The sequence below is a fragment of the Bombina bombina genome, chromosome 2 (assembly GCF_027579735.1).
Source record: "Bombina bombina isolate aBomBom1 chromosome 2, aBomBom1.pri, whole genome shotgun sequence".
NCBI lineage: Eukaryota > Metazoa > Chordata > Amphibia > Anura > Bombinatoridae > Bombina > Bombina bombina.
This window is the reverse complement of record NC_069500.1, coordinates 924,765,922-924,783,947: the sequence shown is the minus strand read 5'-3', so window position 1 is coordinate 924,783,947 and position 18,026 is coordinate 924,765,922. Positions and strand designations below refer to the sequence as shown.

Here is an 18,026-nt window from a genome sequence, read left to right as displayed (position 1 = left end):
AATGATTGTAAATACTTCTCTGGGATCCCCTTTGTTCAGAAATAGCAGACATATATGGCTTTGGCATTGCTTTTTAGTAATTAGAAGGCCGCTAAATGCCACTGTGCACCACACGTGTATTATGGCCAGCAGTGAAGGGGTTAATTAGGGAGCATGTAGGGAGCTTTTTGGGGTAATTTTAGCTTTAGTGTAGGGTAGTAGACAACCCCAAGTATTGATCTAGGCCCATTTTGGTATATTTCATGCCACCATTTCACCGCCAAATGCGATCAAATTAAAAAAAACGTTAAATTTTTCACAATTTTAGGTTTCTCACTGAAATTATTTACAAACAGCTTGTGCAATTATGGCACAAATAGTTGTAAATGCTTCTCTGGGATCCCCTTTGTTCAGAAATAGCAGACATATATGACTTTGGCGTTGCTTTCTGGTAATTAGAAGGCCGCAAAATGTTGCTGCGCATCACACGTGTATTATGGCTAGCAGTGAAGGGGTTAATTAGGAAGTTTGTAGGGAGCTTGCAGGGTTAATTTTAGCTTTAGTGTAGAGATCAGCCTCCCACCTGACACATCAGACCCCCTGATCCCTCCCAAACAGCTCCCTTCCCTCCCCACCCCACAATTGTCCCCGCCATCTTAAGTACTGGCAGAAAGTCTGCCAGTACTAAAATAAAACATTTTTTTTTAAATATATATATTTTTTAGCATATTTACATATGCTGCAGTGTAGAATCCCCCCTTAGCCCCCAACCTCCCTGATCCCCCCCAAAACAGCTCTGTAACCCTCCCCATCTGCCTTATTGGGGGCCATCTTAGGTACTGACAGCTGTCTGCCAGTACCCAGTTTGCACAAAAAAGGGCTTTTTTTTCTTAGTTTTTTTTTTTTCTGTAGTGTAGCTTCCCCCCCCCCACAGACAACCCCCCACAGACAAACCCCCACCACCTCACTGATCGTTTTTTTTTTAACAGATTCCCCTTTTTAACCTTTTTTTTTTACATCTTTTTCTGTAGTGTAGCGGTTCCCACCCGCTCCCTCCCCGTGCACGCGCCCGCCCCTGCCCTCCCGTGCACGCGCGCACATTCGTGCGCGCCCCGGGTCTCCTCGCCCACGATCCCCCCCCTCCACATCTCCAGGGCCATCGATGGCCGCCACCCGCCTCCCGGTCCTGCTCCCACCCACCAACGAAGGGAGCCACCGATCTCCGGTGCAGAGAGGGCCACAGAGTGGCTCTCTCTGCATCGGATGGCTTCAAAAGGTTATTGCAGGATGCCTCCATATCGAGGCATCACTGCAATAACCGGAAAGCAGCTGGAAGCAAACAGGATCGCTTCCAGCTGCTTTCCACACCGAGGACGTGCAGGGTACGTCCTCAGGCGTTAACTGCCTTTTTTTTTGAGGACGTACCCTGCACGTCCTCGGTCGTTAAGGGGTTAATAAGAAAGTCTAAACAGAAGAAGCAACATTAATTACATTTTAATTTATGTGCAAATATTTAAACATTATGCATTCTACATAACAATGCATCATTTTAAATATTGAACATTTATGTGTAGGACCTTAGCTTCTACAGTTAGTTTTCGGTTATGGCAGATAAGAGTTCAATGTTTAGATGATATGCATAGTCATGTACAATGTAGATTATTAAAAGTATTGTAGATATCTTAAAAGGGATTTAATGGTTGCTTAATATTAATTGAAACAAAAACATATATTTTCAAATATATATTCATGTTTGAAATAATAGCAAGCAACTATTATAAGATAATTAAGATATCTACAATACTTTAAATAATCTAAATTTTACATGACAATGCATAATTTGTTAAGAAGATGATTTAAACGTTGGAGGGCCGGCAAAACCTCACTGGCCTATCCAGACTCCTTTCAGCACTGGTGGGAGGTAGCAAGGCGGTGCAGGAGAAGTGTAGGTTAGATGTGATGTAGTTATAGGCATTCAGGGGGAGTTAGCGAGGTTGATAGTGGGAGTAGCCTGCACTTTACTTCAAACACATCGACACAAGATCAATATGTTCAAAGCATCGAATTTGCAGGTTGTGAGGAGAGTAGCGGTTATGTTTGCCTCAGCAGCTATCAGCTGCCGGGACTACATCGCCTGAGTTAGTTAGTGTAGGTGAAATTAAATCCATGGTGTAGGTAGGTGTAATCCCCACAGAAATAATTGAAGTGAGTCTACATTAAAACTATTAGTTTCAGTGAGCTCACTGTCTGTGCTGTGTAGGCACACTTCGAATAGAACCCCCCTCTGAAGCAAAATGCCCATAAGCAGCGATGTCAGCGATGTGGGAGGTGATGTCACACTCCCACTGACTTCTATGGGAGAGACATCACCGCTAATACACAGACACGCACCTTTTCTTTGAATATCTCGACAGACCGTCTGTCAATGATTTTAATATCGGGGCCCCAGGGAGATATTTAAGAGTCTGCACTAATTGTCTGAAATGCAAGACTGTCAAAAGAACTGAGATAAGGAAGCTGTCTGCAGAGGCTTAGATAGAGGGTAATCACATAGGTCAAAAAAAGTGTATTAATATAACAGTGTTGGTTATACAAAACTGTGGAATTGTAAATAAAGGGATTATCTATCTTTTAAACAATAACAATTTTGGTGTTTACTGTCCCTTTTGCATAATCCCAGTACTAAACAATCTTAAGGGAAGAGAAGTGGGCACAGCTACTCTAATCTCTTTCTTTAACTGTACATGTGCAAAATAACAAATCCTACTCAAATCCTATATATGTGTATTAAAGTAGATCACCATTGCTCATTATAGAGAACATTCAAATTAGGAACTTACCTTATTTCAATGTTTCTTTCTAAAATCTCCTCCTTGGGATTTTCCTTTGATGGGACAAACTTAGAGGTCACCTTGATGCACTTGCATTTATTGTCCACTAAGACGTTCTCATCCTCAAGAAAATATTGCCCTGCAAATGCAACATCTTGCGTGATTTTCAAAAGTTGCTTGCATAACTCTAAACAATTGTGTCATATTACAAGAAAATGTATTTGTAACCTTCATTTACTAGTGGACTATAATAGCTTGACTCTTTACTTATATACAGTATAATCATAATTTGCATCTTCTCTCACTTGTAAAGTGTGGTAAAGTATGGAAGCAGTTATTTCCTCTACATCTGGGCTTCCTCTCTCACATGTTTTTCTTAATATATTTCTTGGAGGTAGCAAAGAATTGTTCTAGGCCTTAGCTATAACAACACTTACTGTGAGATGAGACATGTGTGTTTAGATTAAAAGTCAAAAGTAAATACATGGTTCATTAAAAAATGTTCTAGCCATTGTTTAATGATGTACCAGCACCAGATGCACACACACACACGTGGGCATAGCGCACAATGCATACTTGTCAATTGTAACCTGTATTAGTGCTGAGCCCGCACCACTGCTGCTCACTAGAAAATACTTACATGCAGAGCCGGCGTTTGGTATAAGGCAGTACAGGCAGCTGCCTAGTGCGCACCAACAGTGGGGCGCTGAGAGCGGTGCTGACTGCCAAGGATAAAATCATATCTGCCGCCCTGATGCGTGATGGATAGATCATGAGAAAGTCTCAGTTTGATTCTTCTGCTTATGATTTAAGTTTTATTCTTGAAATTTATGTGAAATTTATGAGAAAGACTTATTTTTTTGTGGATTTTATTTTTTTCTGTGGAAATAGCTGTTTTGATTTTATCCCTCCCTTTCTAGTGACTCTTCTGTGGTCTTCCACATCTTGGGTATTTCTATCCCATACGTCACTAGCTCATGGACTCTTTCCAATTACATGAAAGAAAACATAATTTATGTAAGAACTTACCTGATAAATTAATTTCTTTAATATTGGCAAGAGTCCATGAGGCCCACCCTTTTTTTGGTGGTTATGATTTTTTTATAAAAGCACAATTTTATTTCCAGTTCCTCTTTTTGATGCTTTTTTACTCCTTATTTTATCACCCCACTACTTGGCTATTCGTTAAACTGAATTGTGGGTGTGGTGAGGGGTGTATTTATAGGCATTTTGAGGTTTGGGAAACTTTGCCCCTAGTAGGATTGTATATCCCATACGTCACTAGCTCATGGATTCTTGCCAATATAAAAGAAATTAATTTATCAGGTAAGTTCTTACATAAATTATGTTTTTTTCTTTCATGATTCAAAGAGCACATGCAATTTTAAGCAACTTTCTAATTTACTCCTATTATACATTTTTCTTTGTTCTTTTGCTATCTTTATTTGAAAAAGCAGGAATGTAAGCATAGGAGCCAGCCCATTTTTGGTTCAGAATCTGGGTAGCACCTGCTGATTGGTGGCTACATTTAGAGCTTGGAGCTTATGGAAGTGCACTTTTGTTAGCACAAAGTTTCCATGCAATGTGAACGTGAGGTCACATTTGCATTGTGCTCAACATATAATACCAGCGCACATTTGCGTGCGACTCTATTACTGAGTGGAGCGCTCGCAAAAGTGCAAAATTGCGCTCCACACATAATCTAGCCCTATATGTCTAGATCAGGGTTTGATTACAAATATTTACCAATATCACACACCAATATCTTTTTTACCTAATGTGTACATATATTTAAAATATGTCTGTTTGCTAAAAGGATATTATTATTTTTTTAAATGAAATATAAAATATTAAATTATATTTAGCAAACAACTTTTGTGATATACTATCATTATTTATTATGTTCCCCTTTTCTGTAATTTAATGAGCTTTCCAATTCCTGTTAAAAGTGAAATTGCTGACTTTAGAGTGGTATATTACACAAAGTCATTGGTTGCACATTCTAGTGACCCATATATAACTGTCCCTATGTGGCCTCATGAAATAAGAAAACCTAGGTTACAACATGGCAGCAAACAGAGCTTTATGGATTCGAAAATCGTTACACTTTTTTAAACTAATATAATAAAAAATACATCTGAATATTATTACCAGGCTAATATTTGCTTAGACTACAATATTATATCTAGTGTTTCTTAATGTTTAATCTACATTTAATAATTTTCCATTTTTAAACACAATTATAGTATTTATAGATAGAAATATAATTTCTGTCTTCATTCCACCTTTATGAAATACTATTTAGATTGTGATATGTTTCAAAAAAGAAAAGAAATCATCAAATCAAGAAAGAAATCATTGTGTCTATTTTATGGTAGACTCTCTCATTGTATATATCATATTTAGTAAGTGAGCTCTTTAAAGGGACACAAAAAAGTTGCAATAAAAACTCATTACAAAATTTCTGTTTGTATATGTTATTACAGACAGGTATTCAACATAAGCCAATGCAGTGTATGTTGTTTGAAAATCAGACTCTCTTTGCCCTCTACTTATCTTACTCACAGCCCTATTTTATCTTTTTTTAAGCATCAGGGGGCAGTAGAGGCACTCAGAGTTTCACATGCAGCATGCAAGACTCATCACTGCTGACAATTCAGAGACTTGGCAATATAAGCACCTGCCTTCATTCTAAATAGGAGACAGTGGCACAGCCTCTAATTGGCTGTACTGTTTTTCTTCTTAAAAGAAAAAAAACATAAGGGACTTGATTTTCATTTCAGAGGCGTAACTAGAAACCACAGGGCCCAGGTGCAAGAATCTAAGAAGCCCCCCCCCCCCCCAAAAAAAAGGTGAATTTGATACATATCCTTTTTTTAAAAAAACATTTAGCACAGAAAAAAAATAGTAAATCAGATTTCATGTCTGCAAAAGGAGGTACCCTGTGCCCACAGTCTGTGAGATGGTCTAACCCCCTATTACTGTATATAGTGACACTGTTTAACCCACTAGTATTGTATATAGTGAGTTAGTGACACAGTCTGTAATCTGACAGTGAGATGGCTGGCCTGACCCTACCCACCCCAATACTTTATAAAGTGACCACAGTAGTCTGTGACATGGTCAACCCCCCCCCGTACTGTATATAGTGGTACTGTATAGTGAAACTGTTTACCCCCTGCCCCCCAATGCTGTAGTAACAAGGTCTGTAATTTGCTGGTTCCACAAACATACACACACACACACACATGCATGCATAAATACACACACACAGTCACATACATACATACATACATACATAAATACACACACAAATACATGCATAAATACACACACAGTCACATACATACATACACACACATATATATGCATAAATACACACACAGTCACATACATACACACACACATACATGCATACACACACACAGTCACATACACACACACACATACATGCATACACACAGTCACATACACACACATACATACATATATATACACACATACATGCATAAATACACATACAGTCACATACATACACACACACATACATCATGCATACACACACAGTCACATACACACACACACACACATACATGCATATACACATACATATATATATATATATATACACACATACATGCATAAATACACATACAGTCACATACACATATACACACACATAAACACCAATGGGTAAAACAAAAACACTAACCCCTGTAGTCAGAGACACTAGTGAAGCATCACATCACACTCACATGATATCAGTGCAGACAGTGGCTGGTCAAGGTTTTTTTCTTTTTTGAAAAAAAATATAAACATTTTTTTTAAGCTGGGCCCCCACCCTCGGAGGCCCAGTCGCAGTTGTGACCTCTGCACCGCCTGTAGTTCCACCCCTGATTTGAATTCATTGTATCTACCTATGATTAACGCAGGTCATTAATTTTACGTTTTTAAATAGCTTTCATAGCTACAGATTTGTATCCCTTTAAGAGCTAAAAGTATTGGTAGAATCAGAAGAACATAACCAATTTCCAGAGAACTCAAATAAATCCCAAATAACATATAATCCCTCACTAGGATTGTGCAATTGTTCCTTCATAGTAAAAAAATTAAGCTAAAAAACCCCTCCAGACCAATTACAGTTTAAGTAGGGTGCACCCCCTAATTCTCTAAGGTGTTAAGAACCATACATTTTTAAGGAAGTCCATTTTAATGTGCCCTGTGTTCTATGCTTGAACAAAGAAAATGGTGTGTGTGGGGAGGTAATATGAAACGACTTAAAGTGTCATAAACATGTTGAGATCTGTGCATATTCTAAAATGGCTAATTAAGTAAAAATAGTTTGCATAAAAAAATTGTTTAGAAATTGCTGGCAAATATTTTAAAATAATTTTTAAAAATAAGCAAAATTACTTACATAGCTGGGCTATCTGGAGTAGTCTGATCCACCCCCCACCCCCTTATCAGTGTTTAACATCAGAAACACAGATATTGTATTTTAACTGAGTTCACAGCAGCTTATTTGCTGCTAGGCATGCTCCAGTAGATAATGAGTGTTAAAGTCTTGCATTCTACCATATCAAAGGTGGAGATAGATTCAGCCATAGAAGGAATTATGTGTGGAGGGAGGGGGGGAGTTAGAGCTGTACAATTCGGACACTTAAAAGAAAGTTTTAAAGGCACTACAGTATAAATTTACAGGTAAAGTAATTAAAGTACATATTATTATATTTTGTCTCTATCCCAACTTGGTTTATGTCCCTTTAAAGGGACAGTAAAGTCATAAGTAAACATTCATGATTTAGACAGAGCTTACAATTTTAAACAACATTCCGATTTACTTCTATTATTTAATTTGCTTCCTTCTCTTGTTATCCTTTGCTGAAAGGTTTATCTAGGTAAGCCCAAGAGCAGCAAAGAACCTATTTTCTAGCTGCTGATTGGTGGCTGCGTGTATATATATACCAATTGATATTAGCTCATCCTAGGCTGACCATATTGCCGCTTTAAAAAGGGACACATATGAAAAATACATGTCAGGGCTGTTTTCAGGGCTGTTTAAAGAAATGGTTTTGTATAAGAACCCTCACATATGTATTTTTCATATGTGTTCCTTCTTAAAGCGGCAATATGGTCAGCCTAGCTCATCCAGTTAGAAACCAGTAGTGCATTGCTGCTTCTTCAACAAATGATGACAAGGGAATGAAGCAAAGCTGATAATAGAAGTAAACTGGGAAGTTGTTTGAAAATGTATGTTCTACCTAATTCATGAAAGAAAAAATGTGGGTTTCATGTCCCTTTAAACTGAACACTGAAATGTACAAGAATGCATTTAAATGTTGACTAGAGACAACTGTGCAATAAACACGTTAAAGCCAAAACGCTTCTAGCAAAAGGTATTACAATTTCAGTATTTGTTGTGCACGACACATGTACATATGCCTTGTGCACCCTCATTCAAACACTGTGCCTGCTCAGAGAGACAGCAGTACTATTACATTAGTCAGGGATAATGCTCCCTGAGCAGCAATAGTTTCTGAATGAGGGTGCACAAAGTTAACCATGCACACTAAATGCTGTCACTGAAACAGTCATACGTTTTACTAGAAGCATGTTTGCAATATACAATTACAACTGCCCAAGATTAAAATACAATATAATGATTAAAATAAACTACTTAAGATATTTCAGTCACCCTACCTGTGACATATATAGACGTGCCAAACATCAGCAGCAAGGCTGCCAGCATGATACTGTCACTCTGCATCCTTCTTCTCCGGCTTCTTACGAAGTTATACAGGTAAGACAAAACTGGGTTGCTATTAAACGGGGGGAGGGGAATTCTAACTAAACAGCCCTTTGCCTAAAATAGCAGCATGGTTTTACAATATTCTAATACTGAAACCAGATGTCATCCGCTGAAGTTCACCCTCACTGCTTCTTTATATTTTATAACAGAGGTGAAGTGAGGACTGTGTAGTTCTTAAAAAAACAAATTATATATATAAAGCATAAACAACAGTGCTAGTGCACTAGCACTGTTAGGGGCACTAGCACAGGGTTATGGAACCTCTATCTTTTTAATTGCTGACTCAGCTAAAGCACTCTTGTTACGGTCTTTACAAAAAATAGACAGTTAAAAGTTAATCAGATCTCCGCTATAGAAGAGACCTTTCTGAAGCTTAGTCTTTTCTTATTTCCTAATCTGCCAACTGGTTGGCGCTCTATATAACAGCAGTTATATCTGGGATCTTATGTTTGTATAATATAGGAAGCTAATGATATATAATCTCAGGCTTCAGTGATAGTTAGATTTTGTGCAAAACGTATAATTTACAACCACCTTAATATTCGCTTGAAACTATGCTATATGACCAGTAATGGTCTGATTTAAAGGACACCTGTTGATTCCGCATATTGTAAGCACTACAACTTCAGGTAACAATGTTATGTAATTAATACACTTGTAACAAGAAGCTTCATTATATTGTAACTAGTCTTTATCTAAGACAGCTATTCACCGGTACACTTTTTGCCAGACTTAATATCTGATGGTAACAGCCATTGACAGTGATTCATTGCATTTACTGCTGTGATATTTTTACTGCAAATAGTGATGTATGTATTTGATTAGAAAACAAACCATATTTAGCTATCCATCAGATACAACAATCCAAAGCGGTGTGTTACACACAGCAATTGCAACGCTGAATATTTGCCTTAAAGGTATATACCACACCCTATGACTAACCAAAGGTTGATATAAAAACATTTGTGGATCCTATACATTTAAGATCCTATAATCGCCAGTTGCAATAGCTGCAAAAATAATTATAGTACAACCATCACCTAGTTTGTGAATAAGCTAAAATACCTATTTTTGTGTATGGACAGCTATTTTACACATTGATCTCCCAGCACACAAAATCACATAATATTGTGCTTATTCCTCACTCTGAGGTGGTGCTCTTGGAAAAGACTTATAAACTGATCAGATATATTTTCACACTGTCTATAATCATTTGTGCATTCCCAGGGTTGAATTATTACAATATATTTGATACTCCTTGGCAGCAACAAATTATTATCTATTCAAGTGCTTTTTGATAGAAATTTATTTGTAACTGAGTTTCAGCTAGTTTTAATTGTGTGTGTGTGTGTGTGCATGAGTATGAGTTCAGTTGGACTTTTATTTTTTCTCCAATAAAGTTATCTAGTATAAATGGGTATGTTTGTGTGATTTGATCAACATATTGTTCTATCTTTCTTTGTCTGACCTTAATTTCAAGTGGGCTCAAGTATTATACTAGTCCAGTAACCTGCAGTCTCTCTCTTTGTGTTCTGGGTAAGATATGCAAATTCTCAGTTTTTTTGCTTCAAATAGTGTTTTGACACAGCGATCCTTTTAACAGGCTTATGACAGAAAACCAGAAATCACTCACTAGACAGCCTGTTTCGTTCTTTTTGGAACTCATCAGTAGGAGATAGATTTCTGGTTGCTGCATTGATAAAGCTACTTTCAAGGTTAAACCAAAATTCATTAAAATTATGGGGGAGATAAAAAACTGAAATTAAAATCCTCCATGTCTCAAAATTAAATCAATGTAAATATTTGCATAGGAAATTAGCACATCTAGGCAAGATTCCCCGCTTGCTTTTTCCCAGAAATACTTCATATACAATGTTACCAATGCACAAGAGAATTCTTAAGATATGCAAATTATATATGCAAATATACACAATATATATATATATATATATATATATATATATATATATATATATATTGATTGCATATCTAATTGATATTGATATTGATAATAATTTTAATGTATTTTGGTTTAACCTTAAAAGTAGCTTTACCAATGCAGCAACCAGAAATCTATTTCCTACTGATGAGTTCCAAGAAGAACGAAACAGGCTGTCTAGTGAGTTATTTCTGGTTTGCTGCAATAATCCTGTTAAAAGGATCGCTGTGTCAAAACAGTATTTGAAGCAAAAACCTGAGAATTTGCATATCTAATTTGCATATCTTACCCAGAATTCTCTTGTGCATTGGTAACATTGTATATGAAGTATTTCTGGCAAAAAGCAAGTGGGGAATCTTGCCTAGATGTGCTAATTTCCTATGCAAATATTTACTTTGATTTAATTTTGAGACATGGAGGATTTTAATTTCAGTTTTTTTTATCCCCCCCCCCCATAATTTTAATGAATTTTGGTTTAACCTTTAAAGTAGCTTTACCAATGCAGCAACCAGAAAGCTATCTCCTACTGATGAGTTCCAAAAAGAACGAAACAGGCTGTCTAGTGAGTGAATTCTGGTTTGCTGCAATAACTCTGTTAAAAGGATTGCTGTGTCAAAACACTATTTGAAGCAAAACAATGAGAATTTGCATATCTTACCCAGAATTCTCTTGTGCATGGTAACATTGTATATGAAGTATTTCTGGGAAAAAGCAAGCGGGGAATCTTGCCTAGATGTGCTAATTTCCTATGCAAATATTTACTTTGATTTAATTTTGAGACATGAAGGATTTTAATTTCAGTTTTTTATCTTCAACCCATAATTTTAATGAATTTTGGTTTAACCTTGAAAGTAGCTATCTCCTACTGATGAGTTCCAAAAAGAACAAAACAGGCTGTCTAGTGAGTGATTTCTGGTTTGCTGCAATAATCCTGTTAAAAGGATTGCAAATTTTCATATCTAATTTGCATATCTTACCCAGAATTCTCTTGTGCATTGGTAACATTGTATATGAAGTATTTCTAGGAAAAAGCAAGCGAGGAATCTTGCCTAGAAGTGCTAATTTCCTATGCAAATATTTACATTGATTTATTTATATATATATATATATATATATATATATATACATATATATATAGATATGTATATACATATCTAAATGCAATGAGGGACTGCACTCGCTGGACAAAATAATCCTTTTGTTTTATTCAGACACTAGGCGATAAGCCTGCCCAGAGGGCAGTCTATTTTAAAATAAAAACTACAAATCCCAAAGTTAAAATCACACAAAATAAGAAATATAAAATTACAGAAAAAAATAAACAAAGCTATCCAAAATAAAAAATGTAAACCTAAACTAATAAAAAATCCCTCCAAAATAAAAAAACACCCCCTAATCTAATACTAAACTACCAATAGCCCTTAAAATGGCTTTTGTTGGGCATTGCCCTAAGTTAAACAGCTCTTTTACCTAAACAAATGACCAATTACCCCCTAACAGTAAAACCCCCCACCCACCATAGGCATTTGTATGGGCATTGACATTTAAAGGGCAAACGATCATCTGGGGCTGTTATTTCTCTTGTTCAGAGAGGAATTGCCTGGTATTTTGGTGCTGGACTGTCATTGGGCAGGGTCAGACTGATGTGCTACAGGATATTTTTTCTCTGTGAAAAGGCATAGTGTGCTAAAAGAGTGTACACCCTGAGTTGCTCTGAAAATGAACAGGCATGGAAGTTAATGTAGCTTTTGTTCTATCTCAGGAGTGCGGCTCTCTCTCTTCTTATATCTATGCAAATTACTCTTGGGTTTCCCTAAGAGCAATGGGGGAAACCAGACGTGGACTCCTTGCACACATGCCCTTAGAGAGATACAACTGCACCTCACTAACGAGGCCCACAGAAGACTGAAACGATTGTCTGGGGTTGTTGTTTCTCTTGTTAAGAGAAGAATTGCCTGGTATTTTGGCGCTGAACTGTCATTGAGCAGGGTCAGACTGATATGCTACAGGATATTTTTTCTCTGTGAAAAGGCATAGGTGCCCATTTATCAAGCTCTGAATGGAGCTTGTGGGCCCGTGTTTCTGAGCAGACGGACAGGAATCGCTGGAATTCAACCCGATCGTGATTGACACCCTCCTGCTGGCGGCCAATTGGGCAATGCTGAATACGGAGAGCGTATTGCTCTCCGCATTCAGCGAGGTCTTGCAGACCTGATCCACACTGTCGGATCAGGTCCGCAAGACCTTTGATAAATACGCCCCATAGTGTGCTAAAAGAGTGTGCACCCTGAGTTGCAATGAAAATGAACAGGCATGGAAGTTATTCTAGCTTTTGTTCTATAAATATATAGAGTGCTTTTTTGTAAAAGAAAAGGTGCCGGTACTCATTGATTATTGATTAATATATTCTGCTCAGTAACTTTGAGAAAAGCAAAAGGGCAACATTATTTACAATGTCTGATGTATTTTGCAGCCCCTCTTGTGAAAACTAGAGTATTTACATGATGATTACAAATTTTACGTGTTATGCGTTGGCAGAGGTGGGGGTACTCAGTACCGGTAAGTACCCCCACAAAAAATCCCTAAATATAAATATATATATATATATATATATATATATATATGCACACATACCTTTGAGCTCTTCCCATTTCCACAGCTTGGCTTGTTGTATACCATATCCCATTAAATCTGTTTTAATAACTTTTTTTCATCAATAAACCTTTGTTTTAAATGCGTTGAGGAGAATTATAACTTAAATCCTTAATTTCCATATAATTTTCATGTGTTTTGTTATACAAACTAACAAGTGATAATGGTTTGGTTTACTTCCGGTCATCATTTTGTATTTCGCTCAACATTTAACCTCATCACTCATAATATGAGTGCTAATAGCGCTCCCTGCACTCCACTAAAAGTAGAGGCTGTGTTAAAAATGTCAGCTATGTTAAGATTCTCTGGCTAACATTTATCCACTTGTAATACCACATTGTGTGTTGTTCTCATCTCAGGACCGAGCGTAACCTAACACACCCTGCACTGTAAATAATACTCCAGTTATTATTATTATTATTATCAGTTATTTGTAGAGCCCCAACAGATTCCGCAGCGCTAGTTGTCATCTAGGCCTTATTTTGTATACAGGTATTTTGCAACACAGTGCTTTATTGCTAAAATCTAATATATATCAGTTTAATGTCCCTTTAAGTCACTGTCTAAATTGCCTGATACCTTGTGATCATACATTGAGTAGATAGTACATAATGTAATATCACTTACAGGGATATGAAGCCCAAAATTAAACTTTCCTAATCTAGATAGATCACTTAATTGACTTATAAATGTTATAAATGTACTTTGTTTTCTTGGTATCCTTTTTTAGAATGCATACCTAGGTAGAATCAGAAGCAGCAATGCACTACTGGGTGCTAGCTGTTGATTGGTGGCTGCACAGATGTGTTTAGCACACTCTCAGTAGTGCAGTAAAACATTTCCAGGGGTTAAACACATGGTTATAGGCAAGCAGCAGTGCAAACTTAAAATGTTTTTACACATTAGAGCATTTTTGTTTTGCATTTTTATGTCCCTTTAAAGGGGTTTCCTATCCCACCTAAATGTATGGAACTGCTGTGTGTGTCTGGGGCACTGTTGTATACTGAGTCTATGTAGTATATTTAACATTGGTCGAGCGGACATGATTCGCTGTAGCGAATCATGACCGCTCGACCTCGCCAAAATTAACATTGCACAAGTATTTCTAGTGAAATGCCTGTGCAATGCCTCTCCCTGCTCACCGAATGCCACTCGGCTGCTAGCAGGGGCCATTAATCATTCCGATAAGATTGGATAAGGATGATTTAAGTCCGCCAGCTAAAAGATGGCAGAGAAGGTAAGGAGCACCAGTCTTACGAGCCTGAAATGATGGGCGTAGAATGCAGTATCCGCTGTTTAATAAATATACCCCTATGTCTGGGTGTGCCTGAAAGTATATTTTGTTTACAGCTAGTGTGTGAGTTTCAGTCAATCTGTTTTTTTTCACTATGTGGTTCTTGGTGATGTATATTGCTGTAATTGTCAGTAATGTGAGGTTTGGTGGGGGAGGGGTAGTTTTCTAAGCATATAGATTGCTGCTATATCTCTCTGTTTTGAGTATTTTGGTCTGGGCGTGTGGACAGTAAGATGTGGGTTCTATGTTTGTAAGTGTACAAAACTGGTCTGTGTATCAATTCTGATTGTGTGGAACTTATATTCGTCTGTCTGGGAATCTTTTATCTTTTAGTTCTTGGCACAAAGGTTTAAGAATCAGTAAAGGGGTAGAATGGTGTCATAGATGATGTAAACAACTTGCTTAGTTCTCTTGCTATCCTTTGTTAAAGAGTAAACCTAGATGAGCTCAAGAGCGTGCCTGTGTCGTTAGTTCTCTATGGCAGCAGTATTTTGCAACATTGTTTGTAGCAGTGTTATACAGTGTTGCAAACACTGCTATCATAGAGTGTTAAAGACACACACACACTCTTAGGCTCCTATAAGACTACATTGATTTACAAGAGAACAAAGTCAATTTGATCATTCAAATAAACTAGAAAGTTGTTTAAAATGTGCAGTTTTGTTTAAATCATGAAATTGTAATTTTGACTTTGCTGTCCCTTTAAAGATCTGTGCACACTCCTTAGCCTACCAAGCTTTACACTTCAAGAGAACAAAGCAGATTTGATAATAGGCATAAACTGGAAATTTGTTTAAAATTGCATGCTTTATCTGAATAATTCAAGTTTATTTTTGTTTGATTGTACTGTCCCTTTAAGGGAGTTGAGATCAAGGAGTTTTAATACCTTTATCCAGCTCACTTCTATAACCTTGAGTAAGCCCGTACTTCTGGGTTTCCAGTGCTTGGTGACATCACCCACATCCCTGTAAATGCTGAGCACAGGTGGCTGTCACCTCTATTTGGAGGTGTCATCTTGGTCATCTTGCTATATTTTTTAAGGAAATATCCTGCAGTAAGCATGAAGACGATAGAATGTGTAGTATCGCTACCTACATAAAAATGCGAGGGAGATTGTGCTCTGTGTGTTACTGGACAACTAGTTAAAGGGAAAGTAAATAGGTCCTGGAGAGCTACATTTTGACTTATGTGCAACTGTTCTGTACTAGACCATTTTATGTTAAAGGAACGTAAAAGTCCAAATTAAATTTTCATTAGAGCATATAATGCTAAAAGCCTTTTCAATTTACTTATATTATCAAATTTACTGCATTGTCTGAGTAACCTTTGTTGAAAAGCATACCTAGATATGCTCACGAGCGGCAATACAATTTTGGGAGCTATCTGGTGTTTGGTGGCTACACACATATGGCTACACAGTTATAGATTACATTACAAAGGCATAGGGGCTGATTTACTAAAGTGCGAGCGGACATGATACGATGTAGCGTATCATGTCCGCCGCACATTGATAAATGCCGACAGCATACACTGTCGGCATTTATCACTGCACCAGCAGTTCTTGGGAACTGCTTGTGCAATGCCACCCCTGCAGATTCGCGGCCAATCGGCTGCTAGCAGGGGGTGTCAATCAGCCCGATTGTATAGGATCGGGCGGATTGAAGACCGCGGCCTCAGAGCAGGTGGACAGGTTATGGAGCATCGGTCTTTAGACCGCTGCTTCATAACTACAGTTTCCGGCGAGCTCGCGTGGAAACAGGGGCATCAAGCTCTATTCGGAACTTGATAATTCGGCCCCATTGTGTGTTTTCATAAGCATTTTGCATCCTATAATCAGTTTTAGGGGTAGATTTATTAAGCAGCGGATGCTCGCCTGAAACTGAAGTTAAAAAGCAGCGGTTGTAAGAACGCTGCTCCTTAACTTCTCCGCCACCTTTTAGGACTGAAATGAATCCGATCCAATACGATCAGGATGATTGACTCCCTCTGCTAGCGGCCAATTGGCCGCCGGTGAGCAGGGGCGGCATTGCACAAACATTTCACTAGAAATGCTTGTGCAATAATAAATGCTGACAGCGTATGCTGTTGGCATTTAGCGATGTCGAGCGGACATGATTCGCTATAGCAAATCATGTCCGCTCGCCATTTGTTAAATCTACCCCTTAGTATCCTCTTTAATTGCAATACAATATTATGTTAATATATGTATTTATTTTTTTAATCTGCCTGATTGGTATGGATACATTCTAAACATATGAGAAATATCTCACTGTTTGTGCTTCTTACCTCAGAAGATAGTTTCTTTCTATTATATATCCTGCTTTAGGGGAAAACATGCACACATTAAAGAGAAATTAAAGGGACTTAAAACCCAAAATGTTTCTTTCATTATTCAGATAGAGCATACAATTTTAAAGAACTTCTGTTATCAAATTTGCTTTATTTTCCTGGTATCCTTTGTTGAAGAATCAGAAAAGGCTTATATGTGCAGTCACCTAACAGTAGCTAGCTCCCGGTAGTGTATTGCTGCTCCTGGGCTTACCTAGGTAATAACTTTTAAACAAAGCCGACCAAGAGAACAAAGCAAATTATATTATAGAAGAAAATTGGAAAGTTTTAAAGTACATGCTCTACCTGAATCTTGAAAAAAAACCAATTGGGTTTTATGTACCTTTAAGCTAAACTAATTTTTAAAGTTCCTGGGAAAGAAAACACTTTAAGCCAATGTTGTGAAGTATTTGTCAATCTCATGTCAACTGCCTGGCTGCTGGACACACAAATGAAAATGTATTTTAATGAACAATAATATAGAGGGGATACTCCATTGCTTATGGCTCTATGAGGTGACCACTGGTACCAGAGAGTTCACCTAATAGCCCCCTTGGCATGGAACCCTTATTTCTAAGGTCATCCTTTTACAGCATATATGGAAGTGCTAGACCAAGAATCCTCTAAAAGAAACCAGGTTGATAGGTATTTGTATTTTCTATGGAAATCTTCAGCTAACTAGATGGGCCTTGAGACATATGAAAGAGAGTATTCATTTTCCAGTTGTACAAAAAAAACATATTATGTAGATAACCCCCATTTAAATGACATTCATCTTCTACTGGATCCCTCATTGGAAAGAAATGAATGACCTAATTCTAAAATTGGGTCTCATCTTTCATGTTGAGGTGATAGGCCATCTGAAAGTTCCATCTTCATCAAATACTACCCTGATATTTAGTGTAATGATGTCATATGGCCCTGGGAAATGGGCCCTGTTTTATCTCCTCGAGAGAATGAGCAAAGCATTCCTGTGAGAGTGGAAGACACATTGTTGTCCTTCACAATGGGCAAATAATTGTACAAAAGTAATTTGTGGAGTACCCCAAGGATTAGTACTAGGCCCTATTCTTTCTTTTTTTTTTTAAATGTCCTTTTATCAAAATATAAACAATTAAGATCAAGTCAATTAACATGGAGTACATTCTAAATCAACAGTAAACATTTGCTCTCAACATTATTCAATTATAGATC

At 37.4% G+C, this 18,026-nt stretch overlaps 1 protein-coding gene across 1 annotated transcript in view; it reads right to left on the bottom strand.

The window, feature by feature from the left end:
• The window catches only part of JCHAIN (joining chain of multimeric IgA and IgM), a 59,951-nt gene extending 51,223 nt beyond the window's left edge, over positions 1-8,728 (bottom strand). The window contains exons 1-2 of the mRNA XM_053700769.1: positions 8,511-8,728; positions 2,820-2,949 (exon numbers count right to left, since the gene is read on the bottom strand). Of these exons, the coding sequence (XP_053556744.1) occupies positions 2,820-2,949; positions 8,511-8,577 (197 nt within the window). The 5' untranslated portion in view covers positions 8,578-8,728. The remainder of the gene's footprint in view (positions 1-2,819; positions 2,950-8,510) is intronic.
• Positions 8,729-18,026: the final 9,298 nt, after the last annotated feature.